The 23,871-nt window shown below is 43.0% G+C and overlaps 1 protein-coding gene across 4 annotated transcripts in view; it reads left to right on the top strand.

The window, feature by feature from the left end:
* Positions 1 to 3,513: 3,513 nt before the first annotated feature.
* LOC115136678 (mitochondrial intermediate peptidase-like) overlaps positions 3,514 to 23,871 on the top strand; it is a 58,185-nt gene continuing 37,827 nt past the window's right edge. For all 4 annotated transcript variants that reach the window (XR_010465038.1, XR_010465037.1, XM_029672316.2 and 1 more), the window contains exons 1-18: positions 3,514 to 3,987; positions 4,257 to 4,430; positions 7,270 to 7,358; positions 7,445 to 7,531; positions 7,626 to 7,689; positions 7,794 to 7,976; positions 8,268 to 8,424; positions 8,812 to 8,860; positions 9,261 to 9,321; positions 9,487 to 9,539; positions 13,183 to 13,336; positions 13,470 to 13,547; positions 13,752 to 13,959; positions 16,000 to 16,109; positions 16,209 to 16,283; positions 16,720 to 16,836; positions 19,804 to 19,925; positions 21,172 to 21,245. Coding sequence is in view for 2 of the 4 variants with exons in the window: in XM_029672316.2 (XP_029528176.1) it covers positions 3,838 to 3,987; positions 4,257 to 4,430; positions 7,270 to 7,358; positions 7,445 to 7,531; positions 7,626 to 7,689; positions 7,794 to 7,976; positions 8,268 to 8,424; positions 8,812 to 8,860; positions 9,261 to 9,321; positions 9,487 to 9,539; positions 13,183 to 13,336; positions 13,470 to 13,547; positions 13,752 to 13,959; positions 16,000 to 16,109; positions 16,209 to 16,283; positions 16,720 to 16,836; positions 19,804 to 19,925; positions 21,172 to 21,245 (2,005 nt within the window). In the remaining 2 variants the exon portion in view is untranslated. The remainder of the gene's footprint in view (positions 3,988 to 4,256; positions 4,431 to 7,269; positions 7,359 to 7,444; positions 7,532 to 7,625; positions 7,690 to 7,793; positions 7,977 to 8,267; positions 8,425 to 8,811; positions 8,861 to 9,260; positions 9,322 to 9,486; positions 9,540 to 13,182; positions 13,337 to 13,469; positions 13,548 to 13,751; positions 13,960 to 15,999; positions 16,110 to 16,208; positions 16,284 to 16,719; positions 16,837 to 19,803; positions 19,926 to 21,171; positions 21,246 to 23,871) is intronic.

Here is a 23,871-nt window from a genome sequence, read left to right as displayed (position 1 = left end):
CTTTGTATGTGTTGTCAATGCATTCTTAACCATTCCTTAAACTGAACAAAAATATAAACACAACTTCAAAGATTTTGCTGAGTTACAGTTCATATAAGAGGATCAGTCAATTGAAATAAATTCCATTAGGCCCTAATCTATAGATTTCACATGGCTGGGCAGGGGTGCAGCCGTGGGTGGCGCACCCACTGGGGAGCCAGGCCCAGCCAATCAAAAGGTGAGTTTTTCCCCACAAAAAGGGCTTTATTACAGATAGTAAGCTCTTTGTGCGTATGGAACATTGCTGGGATCTTTTATTTCAGCTCATGACACATGGGACTAACACTTTACATTGAACACATCCCACTAATGCTGTGTGGATCAATGTTTTTGCCACCGTGTGGATTGTATTTGAAGCAGTGACCGCACCAATATAAGTGACAGCACCAATATATAATGCTGCGTTGATGTGCTAGTCGGAACTAGGAAACTCTGAAATGTTCAACTTTCTAACTGGTTGTAGTTATACATGTGCTGCGTTCAATGAATCAGTAAGTAAGACATTTCTGCATTTCCTAGTTCCAACTAGCATTTGAACGCAGCATAAATTATTGGACATCACTGGGGCTCATGCCTTGTTTTTATTAACTCGGAAATGTCGACTTGCTAATCTTGGTGGCAGTGTCGGATCCCGAGTTACCCATTTGGGATGTATCAGGGTGTTTTCACACTTGGACCCTTTCAGACTATTTTTGTGTACTCCGTACGGTTCACTTATTTTTTTGTGTGCAGTGTGAATAGTCCATAGGAACTCAGACCCCTCAAAAGCCCCTGAAGCGAACCAAACTGAGACCATTTTGAGAGGTGGTCTGAGTTGTGTTCCCTTTTTTGGGGGGACAATGTGAACACAAGGTTCCCCAGGTTCAGAAGAAATACAACAGGTGTAGACCTTAAGGTAAAATGGTTACTTACGAGCCCCTAACCAACAATTCAGTTTCAAAAGAATAAGATAAAACTAACAAGTAATTAATGAGCACCAGTGAAATAACAATAGCAAGACTATATACAGGGGGGTACCGATACAGAGCCACTGCGGGGACACCGGTTAGTTGAGGTAATATGTACATGTAGGTAGAGTTAAGGTGACTATGCATAAATGACAACAGAGAGTAGCAGTGGTGTAAAGAGAGAGGGGGGCAATGCAAATAGTCTGGGTAGCCATTTGATTAGATGTTCAGGAGTCTTATGGCTTGGGGGTAGAAGTTGTTTAGACGCCTCTTGGACCTAAACTTGGCGCTCCGGTACCACTTGCAGTGTGGTAGCAAAGAGAACAGTCTATGACTAGGGAGGCTGGAGTGACACTTTTTAAGGCCTTCCTCTGACACCGCCTGGTATAGAGGTCCTGGATGGCAGAAAGCTTGGCCCAGTGATGTGCTGGGCCGTTCGCACTACCCTCTGTAGTGCCTTGCGGTCAGAGGCTGAGCAGTTGCCATACCAGGCAGTGATGCAACCATGCTTTCGATCGTGCTGTAGAACCTTTTGAGGATCTGAGGATCCATGCCAAATCTTTTCAGTCTCCTGAGGGGGAATAGGTTGTGTTGTGCCCTCTTCACAACTGTCTTGGTGTGCTTGGACCATGTTAGTTTGTTGGTGATGTGGACACCAAGGTACTCGAAGCTCTCAACCTTCTCCACTGCAGCCCTGTCGGGGGGAATGGGGACGTGGTCTGTGCTCTTTTTCCTGTAGTCCACAATCATCTCCTTTGTCTTGATCGCATTGAGGGAGAGGTTGTTGTCCTGGCACCACACGGCCAGGTCTTTGACCTCCCTATAGGCTCCCTCGTAGTTGTCGGTGATCACTAGACTGCAACACTGTTTCCTCTACCATAAACCCTTTCACATTGGTGCCACAAAAGAGAGATGTTGATGATGTGCAGGTTGGCAGAAAAATATGGGTGCTGTTTTTGGACAGGCCTATTGATTAGTGATTGTCAAGGATGCATAAACATTCTTAAATATTAGTTTTTAGTTCAGATTATTTGTTTACAATATGTGATCTTTAGGCTAAGAAAGCTGCATAAACCTTTTATTCGATTGTAGGTTTTGAATAGTGTGAGAAGACACCAACATATTTGGTGAGAATCACAGAGTCTAAATCAATTATAGCTCTTAATGAGGCAGTAGCCTACATGGGGTTTACAATTTTCAATTACAGCATAATTCTTTTTTACCCCCTTTTTCAATCTTGTCTCATCACTGCAACTCCCTAACGGGCTCGGGAGGCGAAGGTTGAGTCATGCGTCCCCCGAAACATGACCCGCCAAACCGCGCTTCTTAACACCCGCTGGTTTAACCCCGATGCCAGCCGCACCAATGTGTCGGAGGAAACACAACCGAGATTAGACTGCAGGTGCCCGGCACGCCACAAGGAGTTGCTAGAGTGTGATGAGCCAAGTAAAGCCTCCCCCGGCAAAACCTCTCCTAACGCGGATGACACTGGGCCAATTGTGCGCCGCCTTATTGGGTTTTCAGATCACGGCCAGGTGTAATACAGTGACGCCTCTAGCACTGCAATGCAGTGCCTTAGACCACTACGCCACTCGGGAGGCCCTTTTACAGCATGATTTAATCTGCAGTTATTCTTCTGTTATTTATTATTACCAATAATATGTAAATGTTAATAGTATCTTCTGATTACAATTATTTATCATATTTTAATTTATTTGCAATCTATTATCTTCATGTACTCTTATAATCTCCACCAGACACAGCCTGGTTCCTCTCTAGGTTTCTTCCTAGGTTCCTGCCTTTCTAAGAAGTTGTTCCTAGCCACCGTGCTTCTACATCTGCAATGCAATGCTGTTTGGGGTTTTAGGCTGGGTTACTGTATAAGCACTTTGTGGCATCTGCTGATGTAAAAGGGGCTTTATAAATACATTTGATTTGATTTAGTTATATCTCGCTGTATAATAACGCATTCTGATGGAATGGCTTGTCCTGCACTTTGTAAAAAACCAGAGTGCATTGAGTGAATGTCCTTTCTAAACATACAGTAGCAATGTGAATGCAAAGAGGACTCAGACCACAAAATAGGTGAAGTGAACTGGTAAAAAATGTGAGTCCTCATTCAAAGGCAAGGGCAGTGTGAATACAAAGATAAGAGTTATTTTGCTTCTTTTTTTTTTACACCAGAATTCACAGTAAAGAGTACTGAGATCGTTTATTTTAAAGAGGACTATATGTGATAACACCTTCAGAATTAACCAATATGAAGCTCTACGCAAATATCCTACGTTCATTTTAATTCGGAGGTCCCAAGTTTCCGACAGGACATGAACGAGGCATAAACCCATTTTATAAATCTTTCAGCACTTTCGGTATAAATTATGCTATCTGTTACAGGCAAAACAATTATGTATAGTTATGCCTACCATTCCGCACCATTAAGACATATTTTGGAATATTAATGTAGTGCCAAGTTGATCAAGTAAATGTGGCAATATACATTTTGATCAATTTATAGTATTCTTCAGCACAAAAATGCATTTCCCAATCATTAGCTAACATGTGGAAGCTGTTCGCTTGACTGTCAAATTCTACCAAATGCTTGCTAAAAACATATTTTACGTTTATCACTGGACAGTTAGCTATCAACCCATCTGAAGATATCTGGATTTTGCGTGTACAATACTTAACTTTATTCTTCAGCCTAATCATTCAAAGTGGATTGGTAGCTAAATTGTTGGTTAACGTTAGCTAGCATGTCCTCGAAGTCGTTTCTCAATTGTTTACAGTACTAGCCGAGTCAGTGGGTCAGTCAAGTCATCTGTAGATCGCTAATTAACGTAAGAGCATTATCATGTCAGCTTGCAAGCGTTTGCTTTACATTGTAAAACACAGAGGGATATGGCCATCGATATGGAGGAGAAATGTCACCACTTGGTCACCTGTAGGAGCTGCCTTCAATGCCAAACCTCACAGAAGACTTGAGTTGTTTGAAAAAAATGTGGTATGTTAATCAAGTCATGAAACTACAGTATTCCCAAATGTATTTTAGCCTATGTGATGTAGCTAGTTGTTGTTTTATCTAACACTACTGTATTTGATTTGCACTTGTCACTATACTGTTTTTTTACAAACACTGCGTTGTCCTTCAGTCAAGAAAAGTAACTAATAGTCAGATTTTTCTGTTCACATAGTATTTGGTCTAGACTAGTAACAGTATTTTAAATTCCAACCCACATAATGTAGTCAAACGGTATCCTAAAACCTTCACAGGGCTTGTTTGGAGTCCCAGAGCTGAGCTCCCCTGCTGGCTTCGAGGTGACCACTAAAAGGGCTCTGAAGGACACACAGGAGCTGGTGGATAAAGTCTGCAGCAGCCCTCCTGGAGCTGTTACTGTGGAGACTTTTGACCAACTCTCAGACGGCTTGTGCAAAGTAGCAGACCTGGTAAGATGTATACAGTAGCAGTCAAAAGTTTGGACACATCAACTCATTTAAGGGTTTTTCTTTATTTTATCAATTTTCTAAAGTGTAGAATAATAGTGAAGACAACAAAATGATTAAATAACGCATATGGAATCATGTAGTAACCAAAAGTGTTAAGCAAATATAAATATATTTTAGATTATTCAAAGTAGCCACCCTTTGCCTTGATGACAGCTTTGCACACTCTTGGCATTCTCTCAACCAGCTTCACCTTGAATGCTTTTCCAACAGTCTTGAAGGAGTTCCCACATATGCTGAGCACTTGTTGGCTGCTTTTCCTTCATTTTGTGGTCAGACTCATCCCAAACCATCTCAATTGGTTTGAGGTTGTGTGAATGTGGAGGCCAGGTCATCTGATGCAGTACTCCACCACTCTCCTTCTTGGTCAAATAGCCTTTACACAGCCTGAAGGCGTGTTGGGTCATTGCCCTGTTGAAAAACTAATAATAATCCCTCTAAGAGCAAACAAGATGGGGTGGGATAACACTGCAGAATCCTGTGGTAGGCATGCTGGTTAAGTGTGCCTTGAATTCTAAATAAATCCCTGACAGTGTCACCAGCAAAGCACCATAACACAACCACCTCCATACTTCACGGTGGGAACCACACATGCGGAGATCATCCGTTCACCCACTCTGCGACACAGAGGTTGGAACCAGAAATCTAAGGACAGACCAAAGGACAGATTTACACTGGTCTAATGGCTGTTGCTTGTGTTTCATGGCCCAAGCAAGTCTCTTCTTTTTGAATCCAAAATAGGTGACCTACGTGGTTCGTGTAGATCGGACAAGAAAAGTTTGGGAGTTTGGCCTGTATAGGCTGTCATTTAAATAAGAATTTGTTCTTAACTGACTCGCCTAGTTAAATATACAGTGGGGAGAAGTATTTGATACACTGCCGATTTTGCAGGTTTTCCTACTTACTCTGTAATTTTTATCATAGGTACACTTCAACTGTGAGAGACGGAATCTAAAACAAAAATCCAGAAAATCACATTGTATGATTTTTAAGTAATTAATTAGCATTTTATTGCATGATATAAGTATTTGATACATCAGAAAAGCAGAACTTAATATTTGGTACAGAAAGCTTTGTTTGCAAATACAGAGATCATACGTTTCCTGTAGTTCTTGACCAGGTTTGCACACACTGCAGCAGGGATTTTGGCCCACTCCTCCATACAGACCACTCCTCCATACAGACCTTCTCCAGATCCTTCAGGTTTCGGGGCTGTCGCTGGGCAATACGGACTTTCAGCTCCCTCCAAAGATTTTCTATTGGGTTCAGGTCTGGAGACTGGCTAGGCCACTCCAGGACCTTGAGATGCTTCTTACGGAGCCACTCCTTAGTTGCCCTGGCTGTGTGTTTCGGGTCGTTGTCATGCTGGAAGACCCAGCCACGACCCATCTTCAATGCTCTCACTGAGGGAAGGAGGTTGTTGGCCAAGATCTCGCGATACATGGCCCCATCCATCCTCCCCTCAATACAGTGCAGTCGTCCTGTTCCCTTTGCAGAAAAGCATCCCAAAAGAATGATGTTTCCACCTCCATGCTTCACGGTTGGGATGGTGTTCTTGGGATTGTACTCATCCTTCTTCTTCCTCCAAACACGGCGAGTGGAGTTAAGACCAAAAAGCTCTATTTTTGTCTCATCAGACCACATGACCTTCTCCCATTCCTCCTCTGGATCATCCAGATGGTCATTGGCAAACTTCAGACGGACCTGGACTTGCCCTGGCTTGAGCTGGGGGACCTTGCGTGCGCTGCAGGATTTTAATCCATGATGGCGTAGTGTGTTACTAATGGTTTTCTTTGAGACTGTGGTCCCAGCTCTCTTCAGGTCATTGACCAGGTCCTGCTGTGTAGTACTGGGCTGATCCCTCACCTTCCTTATTATCCATGATGCCCCACGAGGTGAGATCTTGCATGGAGCCCCAGACCGAGGGTGATTGACTGTCATCTTGACCTTCTTCCATTTTCGAATAATTGCACCAACAGTTGTTGCCTTCTCACCAAGCTACTTGCCTATTGTCCTGTAGCCCATCCCAGCCTTATGCAGGTCTACAATTTTATCCCTGATGTCCTTACACAGCTCTCTGGTCTTGGCCATTGTGGAGAGGTTGGAGTCTGTTTGATTGAGTGTGTGGACAGGTGTCTTTTAAACAGGTGCAGTTAATACAGGTAATGAGTGGAGAACAGGGGGGGTTCTTAAAGAAAAACTAACAGGTCTGTGAGAGCTGGAATTCTTACTGGTTGGTAGGTGATCAAATACTTATGTCATGCAATAAAATGCAAATGAATTACTTAAAAATCATACAATGTGATTTTCTGGATTTTTGTTTTAGATTCCGTCTCTCACAGTTGAAGTGTACCTATGATAAAAATGACAGACCTCAACATGCTTTGTAAGTAGGAAAACCTGCAAAATCGGCAGTGTATCAAATACTTGTTCTCCCCACCCATATTAAATACCTCATGAAGCTGCTTGAGAAAATGCCAAGAGTGTGCAAAGCTGTCATCAAGGCAAAGAGTGGCTACTTTGAAGAATCTCAAATATAAAATATATTTTGTTTTGTTTAACACTTTTTTTGTTTACTACACGATTCCATATGTGTTATTTCATTGTTTTGATGTCTTCACTATTGTTCTACAATGTAGAAAATAGTCAAAAATAAAGTAATAACCCAAACTTTTGACTAGTACTGTATATATTTATTGTTATTAATGTAGAAAGCACAGGATAGAGTCAAAAAACAATCAATTTAAGTTGACAGGTACAGTTATTTTTCTCCCCAAACCAGGCTGACTTTGTGAAAGTGGCACATCCGGACCCGTCCTTCCGTGAGGCAGCAGAGAAGACATGTATAGAGATCGGCACAGTTGTAGAAAAGTAAGTGCCATTGAACTAGGTCTAGTAGAATATGTTATTGAGTGGCATATTGCATAATGATTCTTCACTGTTTGCTTATCTCACAGACTCAACACCAATGTTGACCTTTGTAGAAGTTTAAAGAATTTGTTGGATAACAAAGAAGTTTTAGCTCAGTTGGACCCAGAAACAAGGTATGCTATCCAACCTAAATCCTTTTACCGGTAGTTAATTTAGCGTAGACTTGACAGTTTCATTCAGGTAATGTAAATGTTTCTGTCTACCTAGGAAAGTGGCTGAGCTGTTCATGTTTGACTTTGCGATCAGTGGAATTCATCTGGATGAAAAACTGGTAAGGTACCCCTTTTAATTGTTTTTTAGTGTGTTGATAACCACCCCTGTCACATGTTTCTTTCATCTCCTTACTGTCTCTTTTCTGACTTTTACATTTTGCAGCGGAAAGAGGCTGTCAAGCTTCACGTCAAGCTCTTGGATCTAAACAATGAGTTTCTTATGGGCTCTCACCTCCCAAACAGAATAGCAAAGTCGGCTATACCTGAGCACATTCATTGCCACTTTGCAACGGAGGGCAGTTTCATTCAGATTGGGGGTCTACACGCTGAGTCCTCTAATGACCTGGTATGTTTTCATTTGCAAATGTTTCTCTCTTTCACCACCTGGTAGCGCCAATCTCACAAGATATCCAGTTGTACTGCTAGCGCTGCAGTCTATCTGGAGAAATGCCTACTTAATGCTGCTTAATGCTGTGTGAAATGCTATTGTTGAGTAATAGTCAGACTCTCTCTGTCCTGCATTTTCCTGATTTTGTCCTGATTTTATTTGATGCTCCATGCCTGGGAGGGTTGCTCTGTGATAGGGATGGCTAAGGGGTGAAGAACCTGAAACGCATGCTTTTGACATTCTTTTCAGGTTCGGGAGGTTGCCTATAGGATTTTCCTCTACCCAAATGCAGATCTGATGGAGTGTCTGGAAGAGCTGTTGAAGTGCAGGAACAAACTGGCCAAACTGGTGGGATATGAGTCTTACGCACACAGAGCTTTACAGGGAACCATGGCCAAAACCCCAGGTATTATGCTTCCGCCTCTGTCCCCCAACAATGACTTTCACTTCAATTAGTAAACCTTTGGCCTTTTTTGGATTCATATGTATAAGCATTGGTAGTGCTTCAGTGTATGATTAGGAGGGATATTTAGCCATGACTACCATTTCAGCCAGATACCGCCAAGTTAGTAAACATACTTGTTCAACTAGGTTTACCAGCAGTTTACATGAATGAATGAATGAATGAATGAATGAATGAATGAATGAATGAATTCAACCAATGCCATCTATTAAACACAAACAAATCACCCAGTTAGAATATTACACTACAACTGTGCTACACTATTGATGTTGGGAATGATAAAGCCTTTGTGTGTGACTGCTATAACATGGTCCGCCTTTCTTCCCACAGAGACAGTGATGAACTTCCTCCAGCTACTGACGGACAAACTCTCAGAAAGGTACAGCACATAATACAAGTACAATAAAAAATGAGCTATGCCTAAATCAACACAATTTGTTCACCTTATATACAGTAGATAGCTATAAGGAAATATATAATCCACCTTGTCTTGAAAAGCTGACATGTATCCTCTCTACCACAAGGTGACGATATAACCTTGAAAGAGTGAAAGAGCTTTATAAGTTTAGTGAAGTGAAGGTTTGGAAAAAATAGTTTGAATTCCAATTTATATGCTGGAGCTTTCAGAGATCGTTATTTGGACACAGAATTGACTATAAAGCAGAAATAATAGTTTGTTAAATAGATGAATACACTTTTCACATATTGAATTTGAATTAGGCCTGACAGTGAAGTTAGCAATCATATCAGCCACTCATTTGAAATCTCTTCCCATACAGAACCGCAATAGACTTTGAGATGATTAAAGACATGAAGACAAAACTCAACCCCCTTAATGCGGTAAATACTGCTTTGTCGTCGTTTATAAATATTTATATTCCAGCTGATGTAGCAATGTACATATAAAGATATGAGTCCATAGTGAGATGAAAAAAGGTGAATACAAATGGTGGTGTGTTATTTATTCTTGTCACAAGCTATTAGTAATATGTTTATCTTCCATAGGAGCTTATGCCATGGGATCCTCCATACTTCAGTGGTGTGTTGCGTGCTGAAAGGTGAGTATTACAGTCCTAGATCTATTATTCAAACAAAGCAACTCATCCAGTTATTCTCTGCCAACTGTCAATGAGATAAATCTGTTTGATTTCTATCTATCTGTCTGTAGTTGGGGTGGGTGGCAACTTTGTATTTCAGTGCAGCGCATCATTTTTTTTTTTTTTAACTGGTCTTCCCGGGTATCAATTGTGTTAGGAGAGGAGCATGGGAGCCCCCGAGTGGCGCAGCGGTCTAAGGCACTGCATCTCAGTGCTAGAGGCTTCACTACAGACACCCTGGTTCGAATTCAGGCTGTATCAGGCCGTGATTGGGAGTCCCATAGGGCGGCGCACAATTGGCCCAACGTCGTCCGGGTTTGGCAAGTGTAGGCCGTCATTGTAAATAAGAATTTGTTCTTAACTACTTGACTAGTTAAATAAAGGTTAAATAAATGGGAGCTACGTAAGTCTTCGTTTATTCTTTTCAATATGATCAAGCTGGATCAACTTCCTTTGCGCTCAGTTGCGCTGTCACCTCATTTTACCTGAAGATTTTCCCCGCTGCGTTTATATAATTGAATTAATTATCCTTGCGTAATACATGTTTCCTGTCATTTTTATTTATGTGATGGAACATATCCAAAACAATGGATTAGAATATGCAACCTGAATCACTGTTGCCATGCTACAGTATAGAAAGACAGAGTTTGAATGTGTTAGGCAGATGAGAACCATCCAAAATACAGTGAGGACCCAACTCAACCTGAACTCATTGCAGGAGTAAATCCCATTTTAGTCTGCCGGGAAAGGATATCTCCAATAGCATATACAATATTATGTATTATCTGTTGAGACCCTATGCATTTGTTCTAGTGTGCGTAATATATTCTGCAGTTTTAATGGGCTTTGGGTGGTTAAGAAAGCGTATTATCTTTATTGTCAAGGGTCATTCATAAATGTCATGATTTACAGATGGAGAAGTGGAATGGCCTAATCTGCTGTGAACGTTTGAGTGAATGGGAGATGTGGTTGGTCACATCTAGCGTCTCCAGTTTTGCGCTGGTCTCATGTCGTCTTTTTACGGACATTATTAATGAACTGCTTTTCCACTCAGGCGCTCACCAGAGACCAATAAGTCTAACGGTTTATTAAAGCTTTAATGCAGACATTCTAGGTCCTGGGGGATGGACTCAATGGCTGTTTCCACAATGGGATTTGGCACAACCTCTGTCTGAGGAGGGGGAGATATGTTGGAGAGTTGTTTTTTTTCTTCTTTTAACTGAGGAAAATCTGTTTCCGAATCACTTTCCCCTCAGCCCTCTTCTTGGTGTGCTATGTTGGTTGTTAGGAGTCGGGTTTAGAATGCGGTCGGTTCCCAGGGATGCCTGGTTGCCCATAGTTACCACCACTGTTAAGTGGCTCCTGTTGCCCTTTTCTCTTAGTCAGCAGCATTAGTGGTTTGCAGTTCCTACTGAAGTCAGTTGGAGAATGTTCATGTCCTACTGAAAGGAGTTTCAGATTATGTGGTGTAAATGAAGGCCCAGTAGTACATCATGTGCAAGATAGTATAAATTACTCCCTTTAATAGTCTTTAGGAAATATCATATGATTACTGCTATTATTCCATTAGCAGTCGGTGAAAAAGCTTCCTGTTGCCACAGACTTTGTCCCATATACAGTGCATTCGGAAAGTATTCAGACCCCTTGACTTTTTCCACATTTTGTTACGTCACAGCCTTATTCTAAAATTGATTACATATTTTATCCACCCTCATCAACCTACACACAATACTCCATAATGAGAAAGCAAAACATGTTTTTAGAAGAAGAAAAAAAGAAACATTTTACTTAAGTATTCAGACCCTTTACTCAGTACTTTGTTGAAGCACCTTTGGCAGCGATTACAGCCTCGAGTCTTCTTGGGTATGATGCTACAAGTTAGGCACACCTGTATTTGGAGAGTTTCTCCCACTTTTCTCTGCAGATCTTCTCAAACTCTGTTAGGTTGGATGTGGAGCGTCGCTGCACAGCTATTTTCAGGTATCTCCAGAGATGTTCGATCGGGTTAAAGTCCAGGCTCTGGCTGGGCCACTCAAGGACATTCGGAGACTTATCCTGAAGTCACTCATGCGTCGTCTTGGCTGTGTGCTTAGGGTTGTTGTCCTGTTGGAAGGTGAACCTTAGCCCCAGTGTGAGAACCTGCTCCAGAGCACTCAGGACTTCATCAAGGCTCTCTCTGTACTTTGCTCCAATCATCTTTCGCTCGATCCTGACTAGTCTCCCAGTCCCTGAAAAACATCCCCACAGCATGATACTGCCACCACCATGCTTCACCGTAGGGATGGTGCCAGTTTTGCTCCAGATGTGACGCTTGGCATTCAGGCCAAAGAGTTCAATCTTGGTTTCATCAGACCAGAGAATCTTGTTTCTCATGGCCTGAGAATCCTAAAGGTGCCTTTTGGCGAACTCCAAGTGGGCTGTTGTGTGCCTTTTACTGAGGAGTGGCTTCCGTCTGGCCAATATACCATAAATGCCTGATTGGTGGAGTGCTGTAGAGATGGTTGGCCTTCTGGAAGGTTCTCCCATCTCCACAGAGGAACTTTGGAGCTCTGCCAGAGTGACCATCAGGTTCTTGATCACCTCCCTGACCAAGTCCCTTCTCCCCTGATTGCTCAGCTTGGCCAGGCGGCCATTTCTAGGAAGATTCTTAGTGGTTCCAAACTTCTTCAATACTGCAGAAATGTTTTGGTACCCATACCCAGATCTCTGCCTCGACACAATCCTGTTTCGGAGCTCTACAGACAATTCCTTCGACCTCATTGCTTGGTTTTTGCTCTGACATGCACTGTCAACTGTGGGACCTTATATAGACAGGTGTTTGCCTTTCCAAATCACGTCCAATCAATTAAATTTACCACAGGTGGGCTCCAATCAAGTTGTAGAATAATCTCAAGGATGATCAATGGAAACAGGATGCACCTGAGCTCAATTTTGAGTCTCATAGCAAAGGGTCTAAATACTTATGTAAATAAATAAAAATATTTTAAAAAATAAAATGTTTTCACTTTGTCATTATGGGGTATTGTGTGTAGATTGAGGATTTGTATTTATTTAATCCATTTTAGTATAAGGCTGTAACATAACAAAATGTGGAAAATTCAAGGGGTCTGAATACTTTCGAATGCACTGTACATCAAGCAAGGAGGCCACATCATGGTAATCATGTCTGTAAAGCTGGGCGTAGGAAATGGGCTTCTCACTGGTTTTAATTCAATCCAAATTACATTTGGATATGCCTCCAGGGCAGGCATTGCTTGCTTTAAATGGCTTGCTTTGTCCACACCAGAAGTGAGTAATTGTGCATGCTCCCCAAGATTGACAGGAGCCTTGCAGATCAACTGATAGGGCTTCCCCTTTTATGTCTGCTAGTCTGAGCGTTAGTCCGAAGAGTCAGCATGACAAGTGTTAATCAGAGCATCAAGTAGCTTTAGGGGGAAATAAGAGGAATCTGTAAAACACCATCAATAACTACGGAACCTTGCTAATAGATGCCCATTTGGTTTTAGTATGAGATTCCACCAATTGTCTACAGTAGCTTGTCACAGTCACACAACTGAGATTAGGCTGAAGTGTTTGTCATATTGTGGTTGTGTTTTGGTTACAGGTACAACATTGAGCCCAGCCTCTACAGCCCCTACTTCTCCCTGGGGTCTTGTATGGAGGGCCTGAACAGCCTCTTCACCAAGCTCTATGGAGTCTCTATCATGTCTGAACATCCAAGTGCAGGAGAGGTGTGGAATGATGATGTCCGCAAACTGGTAAAAAAAAAAAATATAACTATTCAAATGTTCCTAGTGTTTAAGCTTTAATTTGTTTGCTGTGATTACATAGTCTAAATTGTGTTTCTATGGTGTGATCTCCTAAGTTTACTGTTTTGTCACTCCTGTCCAGGCTGTAGTTCATGAGACAGAGGGGTTGCTGGGATACATCTACTGTGACTTCTTCCACAGAGCAAATAAACCTCACCAGGTAGACAGAGCCTCACACGCCACGCCCGCAACGCAACCGGCTTTCTTTAAAGATTACATGAGTTTCAGTAGATCAAAAAAAGTTAGCTAGCATGTTCAAAAGAAAAAAGTCTCTGGCCCTGTGGCACTGATCTTGAAACCAGCAGTACATAGAATGTATTTCAAGGCAGGGCCTCAATGTTCTCTTTGTCTCTCCCTTCCTCAGGACTGCCACTTCACCATCCGTGGTGGGCGGCAGTGCCAGGAGAGCGGACAGTACCAGCTGCCTGTAGTGGTGCTGATGCTGAGCCTGCCCCATCCCACCAAGAGCGCCCCCACCCTGCTCACGCCGAGCATGATGGAGAACCTGTTCCACGAGATGGGTCATGCCATGCACTCCATGCTAGGCCGCACACGCTACCAACACATCACAGGTCAGCCATGCTCATCTGACATTCTCAGAGTTGAACTGTTAACTTTAGCAGCTTTAGCCTGGCATTGTGCTTATGGGTAATTCCAGAGTGATGCTGAAACGTCCAAGTCGTCCTTGTCCATAGAGTTGTATGTTTTGTTTAACTTTGCAATCATTGGTTTTTGTTTGACATACATTTTAAAGTGAAAAATCGGATACTTAGCATCACTCTGTTACCGTTGTATTGTCCCTATGTACACTGCTCAAAAAAATAAAGGGAACACTTAAACAACACAATGTAACTCCAAGTCAATCACACTTCTGTGAAATCAAACTGTCCACTTAGGAAGCAACACTGATTGACAATACATTTCACATGCTGTTGTGCAAATGGAAAAGACAACAGGTGGAAATTATAGGCAATTAGCAAGACCCCCAATAAAGGAGTGGTTCTGCAGGTGGTGACCACAGACCACTTCTCAGTTCCTATGCTTCCTGGCTGATGTTTTGGTCACTTTTGAATGCTGGCGGTGCTTTCACTCTTGTGGTAGCATGAGAGGGAGTCTACAACCCACACAAGTGGCTCAGGTAGTGCAGCTCATCCAGGATGGAACATCAATGCGAGCTATGGCAAGAAGGTTTGCTGTGTCTGTCAGCGTAGTGTCCAGAGCATGGAGGCGCTACCAGGAGACAGACCAGTACATCAGGAGACGTGGAGGAGGCCGTAGGAGGGCAACAACCCAGCAGCAGGACCGCTACCTCCGCCTTTGTGCAAGGAGGAGCAGGAGGAGCACTGCCAGAGCCCTGCAAAATGACCTCCAGCAGGCCACAAATGTGCATGTGTCTGCTCAAATGGTCAGAAACAGACTCCATGAGGGTGGCATGAGGGCCCGATGTCCACAGGTGGGGGTTGGGCTTACAGCCCAACACCGTGCAGGACGTTTGGCATTTGCCAGAGAACACCAAGGTAGCCTGACTGCCATTAGGTACCAAGATGAGATCCTCAGACCCCTTGTGAGACCATATGCTGGTGCGGTTGGCCCTGGGTTCCTCCTAATGCAAGACAATGCTAGACCTCATGTGGCTGGAGTGTGTCAGCAGTTCCTGCAAGAGGAAGGCATTGATGCTATGGACTGGCCCGCCCGTTCCCCAGACCTGAATCCAATTGAGCACATTTGGGACATCATGTCGCGCTCCATCCACCAACGCCCTGTTGCACCACAGACTGTCCAGGAGTTGGCGGATGCTTCAGTCCAGGTCTGGGAGGAGATCCCTCAGGAGACGATCTGCCACCTCATCAGGAGCATGCCCAGGCATTGTAGGGAGGTCATACAGGCACGTGGAGGCCACACACACTACTGAGATTCTCATTTTGACTTGTTTTAAGGACATTACATCAAAGTTGGATCAGCCTGTAGTGTGGTTTTCCACTTTAATTTTGAGTGTCACTCCAAATCCAGACCTCCATGGGTTGATAAATTTGATTTCCATTGATAATTTTTGCATGATTTTTGTCGTCAGCACATTCAACTATGTAAAGAAAAAAGTATTTAATAAGAATATTTCATTCATTCAGATCTAGGATGTGTTATTTTAGTGTTCCCTTAATTTTTTTGAGCAGTGTATTTGTATTGTTAATGTGAATAATAATATGGGAATGACTGTATGTAAAGCTCTCTCAAATCAATAGTCCTAATAGTGAGGAGGATTGATTTAGGTATCAATGGTTTCATCCTCTGCTTGTGTAGTGGGTGGTGTTGTGAATGACATCTTATAATGATGGTCACAGGTTATAATGGCATGCGTAGAGGCTGTGTTCAGTCATGGTGTGGAGACATGAAAAGGCCTGTTAATACAATTCAGAATGATACGGCTTGGTGAGGAAATCCACCCTGGTTATCATTGGATTGATTGCATGCTCCTTTACTTGTTAGATAAAGACTAAGGATACGCCTTAGCAAGTAACTCAAGATGCTTAAAAATGTCAATTTCATGGCGAGAGACATCCACTTACATAACAGATCAGTAATGGAGCAACTTGAGACTACTTCTGTCTTCTCAGGAACCAGATGTGCCACTGACTTTGCTGAGGTCCCCTCTATTCTCATGGAGTACTTTGCCACTGATTATCGTGTAGTGAACCAATTTGCCCGCCATTATCAAACAGGACAGGTACACAAACTCACCCTTTTTTTGTGTTACTAGATGGGTTACTGTAGAGGTATGGTGCTGTAGTCCGGCTGAGAAAATGATGTCTTTGTGTTTTTGCAGCCTCTGCCTCAGAGCATGGTGGCTCGCCTGTGTGAGTCCAAAAAGGTGTGTGGTGCGGCAGACACTCAACTACAGGTAAATCCCCCTGACATACAACAACAATGAACACAATTGGTCACAGCTTTTCCTTGAATGGGATACATTAACACTCATGGGTTAAGTTGACACTGAACTCTCATGAAAATGCACAATACAAGGGCAAAACATTTTGCTCTCAAACTGTTTAAAATGTACTGGCACGGCAGCCAACACTGACAACTGTTATCTGCTAATCTTTAAAGTAGTTTTTTAACAAGGTATCCTATATTGTTACCGTTGCTTTAAAAACTCAAACACAAATTACATAAGTGCTTTGACTGAGTGATTGATGGTAGTGTAGAGACTTAACAGATATCAGCCTTTTTCAGGCAACAGAAAATGACTTAACTCTGTGGGATATTTGGGAATGTTTCAAAGGTTTAACATGTAACTACATGAATGATTCAGCATGTTTTATTTTTTATGTGGACAGATTTTCTACTCTGCTCTGGATCAAATGTATCATGGAAAACCCCAAAACCGATCAACGACTGATATCTTAAAGGACATGCAGCATAAATTCTACGGCCTATCGTACACACCAAACACGGTGGGTACCTCAGTATCAAAATGCCCTTTGCCTTCACTGAGTTGGTCTGTAGAACTTTGATTAAGAGCTCAATTACAGCCTTTACAGTTAATGAACGTTTGAGGGGACATTCTTTGCCTAATCCCCAAATCTTTACCACAGTGCCTTCTCCCGTGCAACAGAGGAACAAAAACAGCAGAGAGAGAGGGAGTTATTTTTTGGATATTCTTCTCTGACTTTGTGGTTTTATAGCTCTTACCCAGGCGCAGCACCGTTTAAGGGATTAAAGGTTTTTTGGAGGCCCTGCTCAAATAACAAAGCAGAGGTATACTTTGAATGAGCACTCCCTGGGGGAAATATTTGAAACTCTTCTTTCTGTGGTCCTTTTAATGAAAATAGTCAGGAGGGAATAGAAAATGTAAAACACAGCCATCATTTAACAGGAATGGTCATCATAAGGCATCTGTAATTATGTGGGCCATCAGGAATAGACGGCACTCAGTCAGAACTATATTCCACCTTCTTTAATTGAGCTTACAAGCCATAGTTGCTTTACCCTCGCTAAAAGTCCTACTTCCGCTTTTATCCATGCAGCTAACGAACTTCCCAGGGGAGTGTGGTTAATGTTATATACTTTCCTTTCTGTCTGAGTCATTTTTCTTTAACTATAAAACCATGCCTAAACTCAACATTTCACTCAAATTACATGTTATGATGGGATGAGTAGTTTTCCTCCTTTTAGCCCTACTTACAAAATTCCTAATTGTGTTGTTAAAGGATCTGTCATGGGATTGGAGCAAGTGAAAACAAATTTGTTTATTTTCTGCTAAAAGGACCATATTAAAAAAAAAAACATTTTAAATTAAAAATGTTTTATTCTCTTCTCTCCCTGCGCTCGCAAAAAAGCAGTAAAGCCAAACTTTCCACACTAAACTGAACATTTGAATGGCTAATAGGTTACAGAGAGACCCAAATGATAAACACTGGGGTGATTGTGACATGTGTATGGTTTATAGACCAGGGGTATCAGTTCTGACTGGAGAGAAAGACTATCATCTGTTGTTGAGTACATGGACCAAATGGGAATCCCTGGGCCTGCAATAATAATATTTGAAAAATGGCAGTAAGCATGACATTCAATCTGCCATGTTGATGATTCTTTGTTTTTATCTGTTTTCTCTGAGTCCTAGAAAGTCAAGACATGTTCTTTTCTCATGAGTAGTGCTGTGGGGATGATGCATAGGCCTACCCCTGTGCATAAATTCTAGCAGCTTGGTCTGCAAGTATGCCTTTTATCTAATACTTAGGAGAACAGAGTGACATGCTTCTCTGACTTTCCGGGTCTTTGTCTGTGTGGATCAAAAGGGATCTGTCGCTGAGATGTTGACTGGACTATGACCTTCTCAAGTTGGACGGCTCAAAAATAATGCAGAGCACTGGTGTCTGAACTGATTAGTTTGAGTGTTCACTGTCCCTCTCTAAGTTTTAGCCATTCTTTGTCATACCTGTAATTACGTTTCATGTTCTAAGGTGTTGTGCGGTTGGGGATATCTTGCTACAGCAAGATGAGGGTGAACTCTCTCCTCATGATTTGTGCTCAGTTTCCCAATATTTTGGTTTCCCCAATGTACTGCCTCTGTCAGGAGTACTGTTTACCCTTATTAAAGTCATTACGGCCCAGATGGGACCCGTCATGCAGACACTTTGTGGCTTCAGCCTGTTTCACACTAGAGAATCATCCGCCCAGCCTGGAGAACTCTTTCACACTGCCCGCTGTTTAAATAAGCAGCACCCCTCTCAAAGGCCGAGCACAAGGTGCTTTATACTAGCCCCTTTAAACTCAGCTATCGCACCTATCCAAGACTGTACTGTAAAGAGCACAGTCAGGGAAAGATCTTCTCCTAAGAGCTGAAGTCTGGGCCCACATTTGGATGTTAGTTAGGGCAACTTCATTTGATGATATCTATGTGGCTCTAGCAAGGTTCATAAGGTTCCTTATGCATTACAGGCTCAATGCTCTGATACAATACTTACAGTACTTAGCTTTTCATTTGTGTTTTACAACAACCGTGGAGAATAGGGTATAATTTAGTTTAGTTTCACTACTGCTTTCTGACTGACTGAGTGTTTGCCAGGTGAATTTCCCCGGAGTCCAAAATCAGGCCTGATCATAGAGCACGTTGTCTTTACAGGTAGGAAGTTGGACCCTCTAGGCAACCAGGGGAAAAGGAAATGTATGCACTCTGCCATTTAGGAATTTCCATGTTTTGTTCCTTTTAAAAGCAAAGCAAAGTAAAAGGTTTAAAGTAAAATCTATACAGTTAAAGTCCATATTTGACTTAATCATGGGCCAATTGAACAGTAGCATAAATTTTGAAGCAGAAAAAACAGTGACCAGACAGTAACTAGAACAAACTTCAATAGACTGTCTTTAATGGCCCAAATAATATTGGGTATTTTCCTGCGGGGGAAGTAGATGATGACAGAAGAATGTCTCTGCTCGTCTTTTCCTTTAGCGACCTTTATGAGCGGGAACAGTTAAGCCTTCAAAGCTGAATTAGCCTTTCTCTCCAAACTAAACTCTAAAAAATTTTTTTTTTAAATGGTACTTTTATTTAACTAGGCAAGTCAGTTAAGAACAAATTCTTATTTACAATGATGGCCTAGGAACAGTGGGTTAACTGCCTTGTTCGGGCAGAACGGCTGATTTTTACCTTGTCAGCTCAGGGATTTGATCTTGCAACCTTCCGGTTACTAGTCCAACTCTCTAACCACTAGGCTATCTGCCGCCATGCGTAAGCTATTTTAATTGCATTCAATCTGTCTGTTTTTGTTATTGTTTTTTTATGTGAGATAAAATGTTTATTTGTCAGTATACATACAGTGGTGGTCTTTCTGAAATCATGGTATTCAGTGGAACCTGTTGAAAGACAGTTTAATTTGGGTTATTTATTGGGTATGGTGTTAATGCTTTTTTTTCTTTCGCAGGCATGGCAGCTGAGATTCAGCCACCTCATTGGCTACGGGGCCAAGTACTACTCCTATCTCATGTCCCGCGCTGTGGCCTCCATGGTGTGGAAACAGTGTTTTGTTCAGGATCCTTTAAACAGGTGAGCCTGTGAGCCATTCAGCGTGTCCTCGCATAAACTCTTCATCAGGAAATACACACAATATCAAGACATGGTTGTCTGCTGCACATACTTAACTTTTATAGGTGTGACTAAATGCAGGGTCCCTACGGAAGAAAAAATCAGTTAACTGTAGCAATACAATGAACTTCCTCCGAGGCAGTCATAAATCAGTGAAATATGACTTTATTCATGTCAAAATATACCAGGACCATTTGGTGATGTATTTTTGTGTGTCCCTTAAGATTTTTTGCCATGTGTAATCACACACCGGGAATTGTTTATGCTACATTCAATGATAGTACAGTTTTATTTATTTGTTATTTTACCAGGTAAGTTGACAAATTCTCATTTGCAGCAACGACCTGGGGAATAGTTAAGGGATGAATGAGCCAATTGTAAACTGGGGATTATTAGGTGACCGTGATGGTCAAATTGGGAATTTAGCCAGGACACCGGGGTTAACACCCCTACTCTTACGATAAGTGCCATGGGATCTTAAATTATCTCAGAGAGTCAGGACACCCGTTTAACGTCCCATATGAAAGACAGCACCCTACACAGGGTATTGCGATATTTTTTTAGACCAGAGGAAAGAGTGCCTCCTACTGGTCCTCCAACACCACTTCCAGCAGCATCTGGTCTCCCATCCAGGGACTGACCAAGACCAACCCTGCTTAGCTTCAGAAGCAAGCCAGCAGTGGTATGCAGGGTGGTATTCAGTGTGTCTGTTGTTATATCACTGAAAGTTACAGTACATTTGACTGCAAGGTATAAACTTGTTTGCATTTCCAAGAAGACCGAGGCAAATGCTCTCTGACAAGCAACCTTCCCTGAGTAGTGTTAAGTCTCTCAGCTTGACATTGAACATGACATTAATATGAAATCCACACCAGCTTGGCAGGTGTGGTACAGTAATCCAGTTAGAGCCACCAGCGTCCACATTATACAGCCCCACAGTCCTCCCTAATCAGTTCTGCTCTGACTTTGACTTCACAGAGGCTTTGTTTAGAGATTCACCTCAGAGATTTTAGCCTTTTTTCTCTCTGTCTTACTTTCTCTCCTTTCCCTTTGACATTGTTTATGTTCCACCTGTGGTTGTCGAACCTCTGTTTCCTATCATCAGCCCTGTGAGGGGAGAGCTGAGACTTTGCTCAGGGTAGGGAAGAGGAGCTGCTGGAGGAGAATGTATGTGACTGTAATCTTATCTTTCCTCTCTCTCCCCCAGGGACATGGGAGAGCGCTACCGTAGGGAGATGCTTGCCCATGGGGGAGGGAAGGAGCCCATGCTCATGGTGGAAGGTATGTCACGGTCTTGACCAATGTGCTCTCTAAGCTGCGCACTTGTGTGGCCGAGCACCTCCTCCAGGAATGCCGCAAAGTGGTTTCTTGCATCATAAAACACCTTAGCAGTTTACAGTCACCTTTTTGGCCCATGGTGTTACAGACTAAGTAAAAAATCATAAATTAATGTCTGGCCCTTCATAATGTAAAACCGTTTTTTAAAGTCTTGTGCAAATCAAATCAAATGTATTTATATAGCCCTTCGTACATCAGCTGATATCTCAAAGTGCTGTACAGAAACCCAGCCTAAAACCCCAAACAGCAAGCAATGCAGGTGTAGAAGCACGGTGGCTAGGAAAAACTCCCTAGAAAGGCCAAAACCTAGGAAGAAACCTAGAGAGGAACCAGGCTATGTGGGGTGGCCAGTCCTCTTCTGGCTGTGCCGGGTGGAGATTATAACAGAACATGGCCAAGATGTTCAAATGTCAAATCAAATCAAATTTTATTTGTCACATACACATGGTTAGCAGATGTTAATGCGAGTGTAGCGAAATGCTTGTGCTTCTAGTTCCGACAATGCAGTAATAACCAACAAGTAATCTAACTAACAATTCCAAAACTACTGTCTTATACACAGTGTAAGGGGATAAAGAATATGTACATAAAGATATATGAATGTGTGATGGTACAGAGCAGCATAGGCAAGATACAGTAGATGGTATCGAGTACAGTATATACATATGAGATGAGTATGTAAACAAAGTGGCATAGTTAAAGTGGCTAGTGATACATGTATTACGTAAGGATGCAGTAGATGATATAGAGTACAGTATATACGTATGCATATGAGATGAATCATGTAGGGTATGTAACATTATATTAGGTAGCATTGTTTAAAGTGGCTAGTGATATAATTTACATCATTTCCCATCAATTCCCATTATTAAAGTGGCTGGAGTTGTGTCAGTGTGTTGGCAGCAGCCACTCAATGTTAGTGGTGACTGTTTAACAGTCTGATGGCCTTGAGATAGAAGCTGTTTTTCAGTCTCTCGGTCCCTGCTTTGATGCACCTGTACTGACCTCGCCTTTTGGATGATAGCGGGGTGAACAGGCAGTGGCTCGGGTGGTTGTTGTCCTTGATGATCTTTATGGCCTTCCTGTAACATCGGGTGGTGTAGGTGTCCTGGAGGGCAGGTAGTTTGCCCCCGGTGATGTGTTGTGCAGACCTCACTACCCTCTGGAGAGCCTTACGGTTGTGGGCGGAGCAGTTGCCGTACCAGGCGGTGATACAGCCCGCCAGGATGCTCTCGATTGTGCATCTGTAGAAGTTTGTGAGTGCTTTTGGTCACAAGCCGAATTTCTTCAGCCTCCTGAGGTTGAAGAGGCGCTGCTGCGCCTTCTTCACGATGCTGTCTGTGTGAGTGGACCAATTCAGTTTGTCTGTGATGTGTATGCCGAGGAACTTAAAACTTACTACCCTCTCCACTACTGTTCCATCGATGTGGATAGGGGGTGTTCCCTCTGCTGTTTCCTGAAGTCCACAATCATCTCCTTAGTTTTGTTGACGTTGAGTGTGAGGTTATTTTCCTGACACCACACTCCGAGGGCCCTCACCTCCTCCCTGTAGGCCGTCTCGTCGTTGTTGGTAATCAAGCCTACCACTGTTGTGTCGTCTGCAAACTTGATGATTGAGTTGGAGGCGTGCGTGGCCACGCAGTCGTGGGTGAACAGGGAGTACAGGAGAGGGCTCAGAACGCACCCTTGTGGGGCCCCAGTGTTGAGGATCAGCGGGGTGGAGATGTTATTGCCTACCCTCACCACCTGGGGGCGGCCCGTCAGGAAGTCCAGTACCCAGTTGCACATAAATGACCAGCATGGTCCAATAATAATAAGGCAGAACAGTTGAAACTGGAGCAGCAGCACGGCCAGGTGGACTGGGGACAGCAAGGAGTCATCATGTCAGGTAGTCCTGAGGCATGGTCCTAGGGCTCAGGTCCTCCGAGAGAGAGAAAGAAAGAGAGAAAGACAGAATTAGAGAGAGCACACTTAAATTCACACAGGACACCGAATAGGACAGGAGAAGTACTCCAGATATAACAAACTGACCCTAGCCCCACTACTGCAGCATAAATACTGGAGGCTGAGACAGGAGGGGTCAGGAGACACTGTGGCCCCATCCGAGGACACCCCAGGACGGCCAAACAGGAAGGATATAACCCCACCCACTTTGCCAAAGCACAGCCCCCACTCCACTAGAGGGATATCTTCAACCACCAACTTACCATCCTGAGACAAGGCCGAGTATAGCCCACAAAGATCTCCGCCATGGCACAACCCATGGGGGGGTGCCAACCCAGACAGGAAGATCACATCAGTGACTCAACCCACTCAAGTGACGCACCCCTCCTAGGGACGGTATGAAAGAGCCCCAGTAAGCCAGTGACTCAGCCCCTGTAATAGGGTTAGAGGCAGAGAATCCCAGTGGAAAGAAGGGAACTGGCCAGGCAGAGACAGCAAGGGCGGTTCGTTGCTCCAGAGCCTTTCCATTCACCTTCCCACTCCTGGGCCAGACTACACTCAATCATATGACCCACTGAAGAGATGAGTCTTCAGTAAAGACTTAAAGGTTGAGAGCGAGTTTGCG

This window comes from Oncorhynchus nerka, linkage group LG11 (assembly GCF_034236695.1).
Source record: "Oncorhynchus nerka isolate Pitt River linkage group LG11, Oner_Uvic_2.0, whole genome shotgun sequence".
Taxonomy (NCBI): domain Eukaryota; kingdom Metazoa; phylum Chordata; class Actinopteri; order Salmoniformes; family Salmonidae; genus Oncorhynchus; species Oncorhynchus nerka.
Note: the sequence above shows the minus strand (reverse complement) of the source record. Positions and strands in the feature narration are given on the sequence as shown.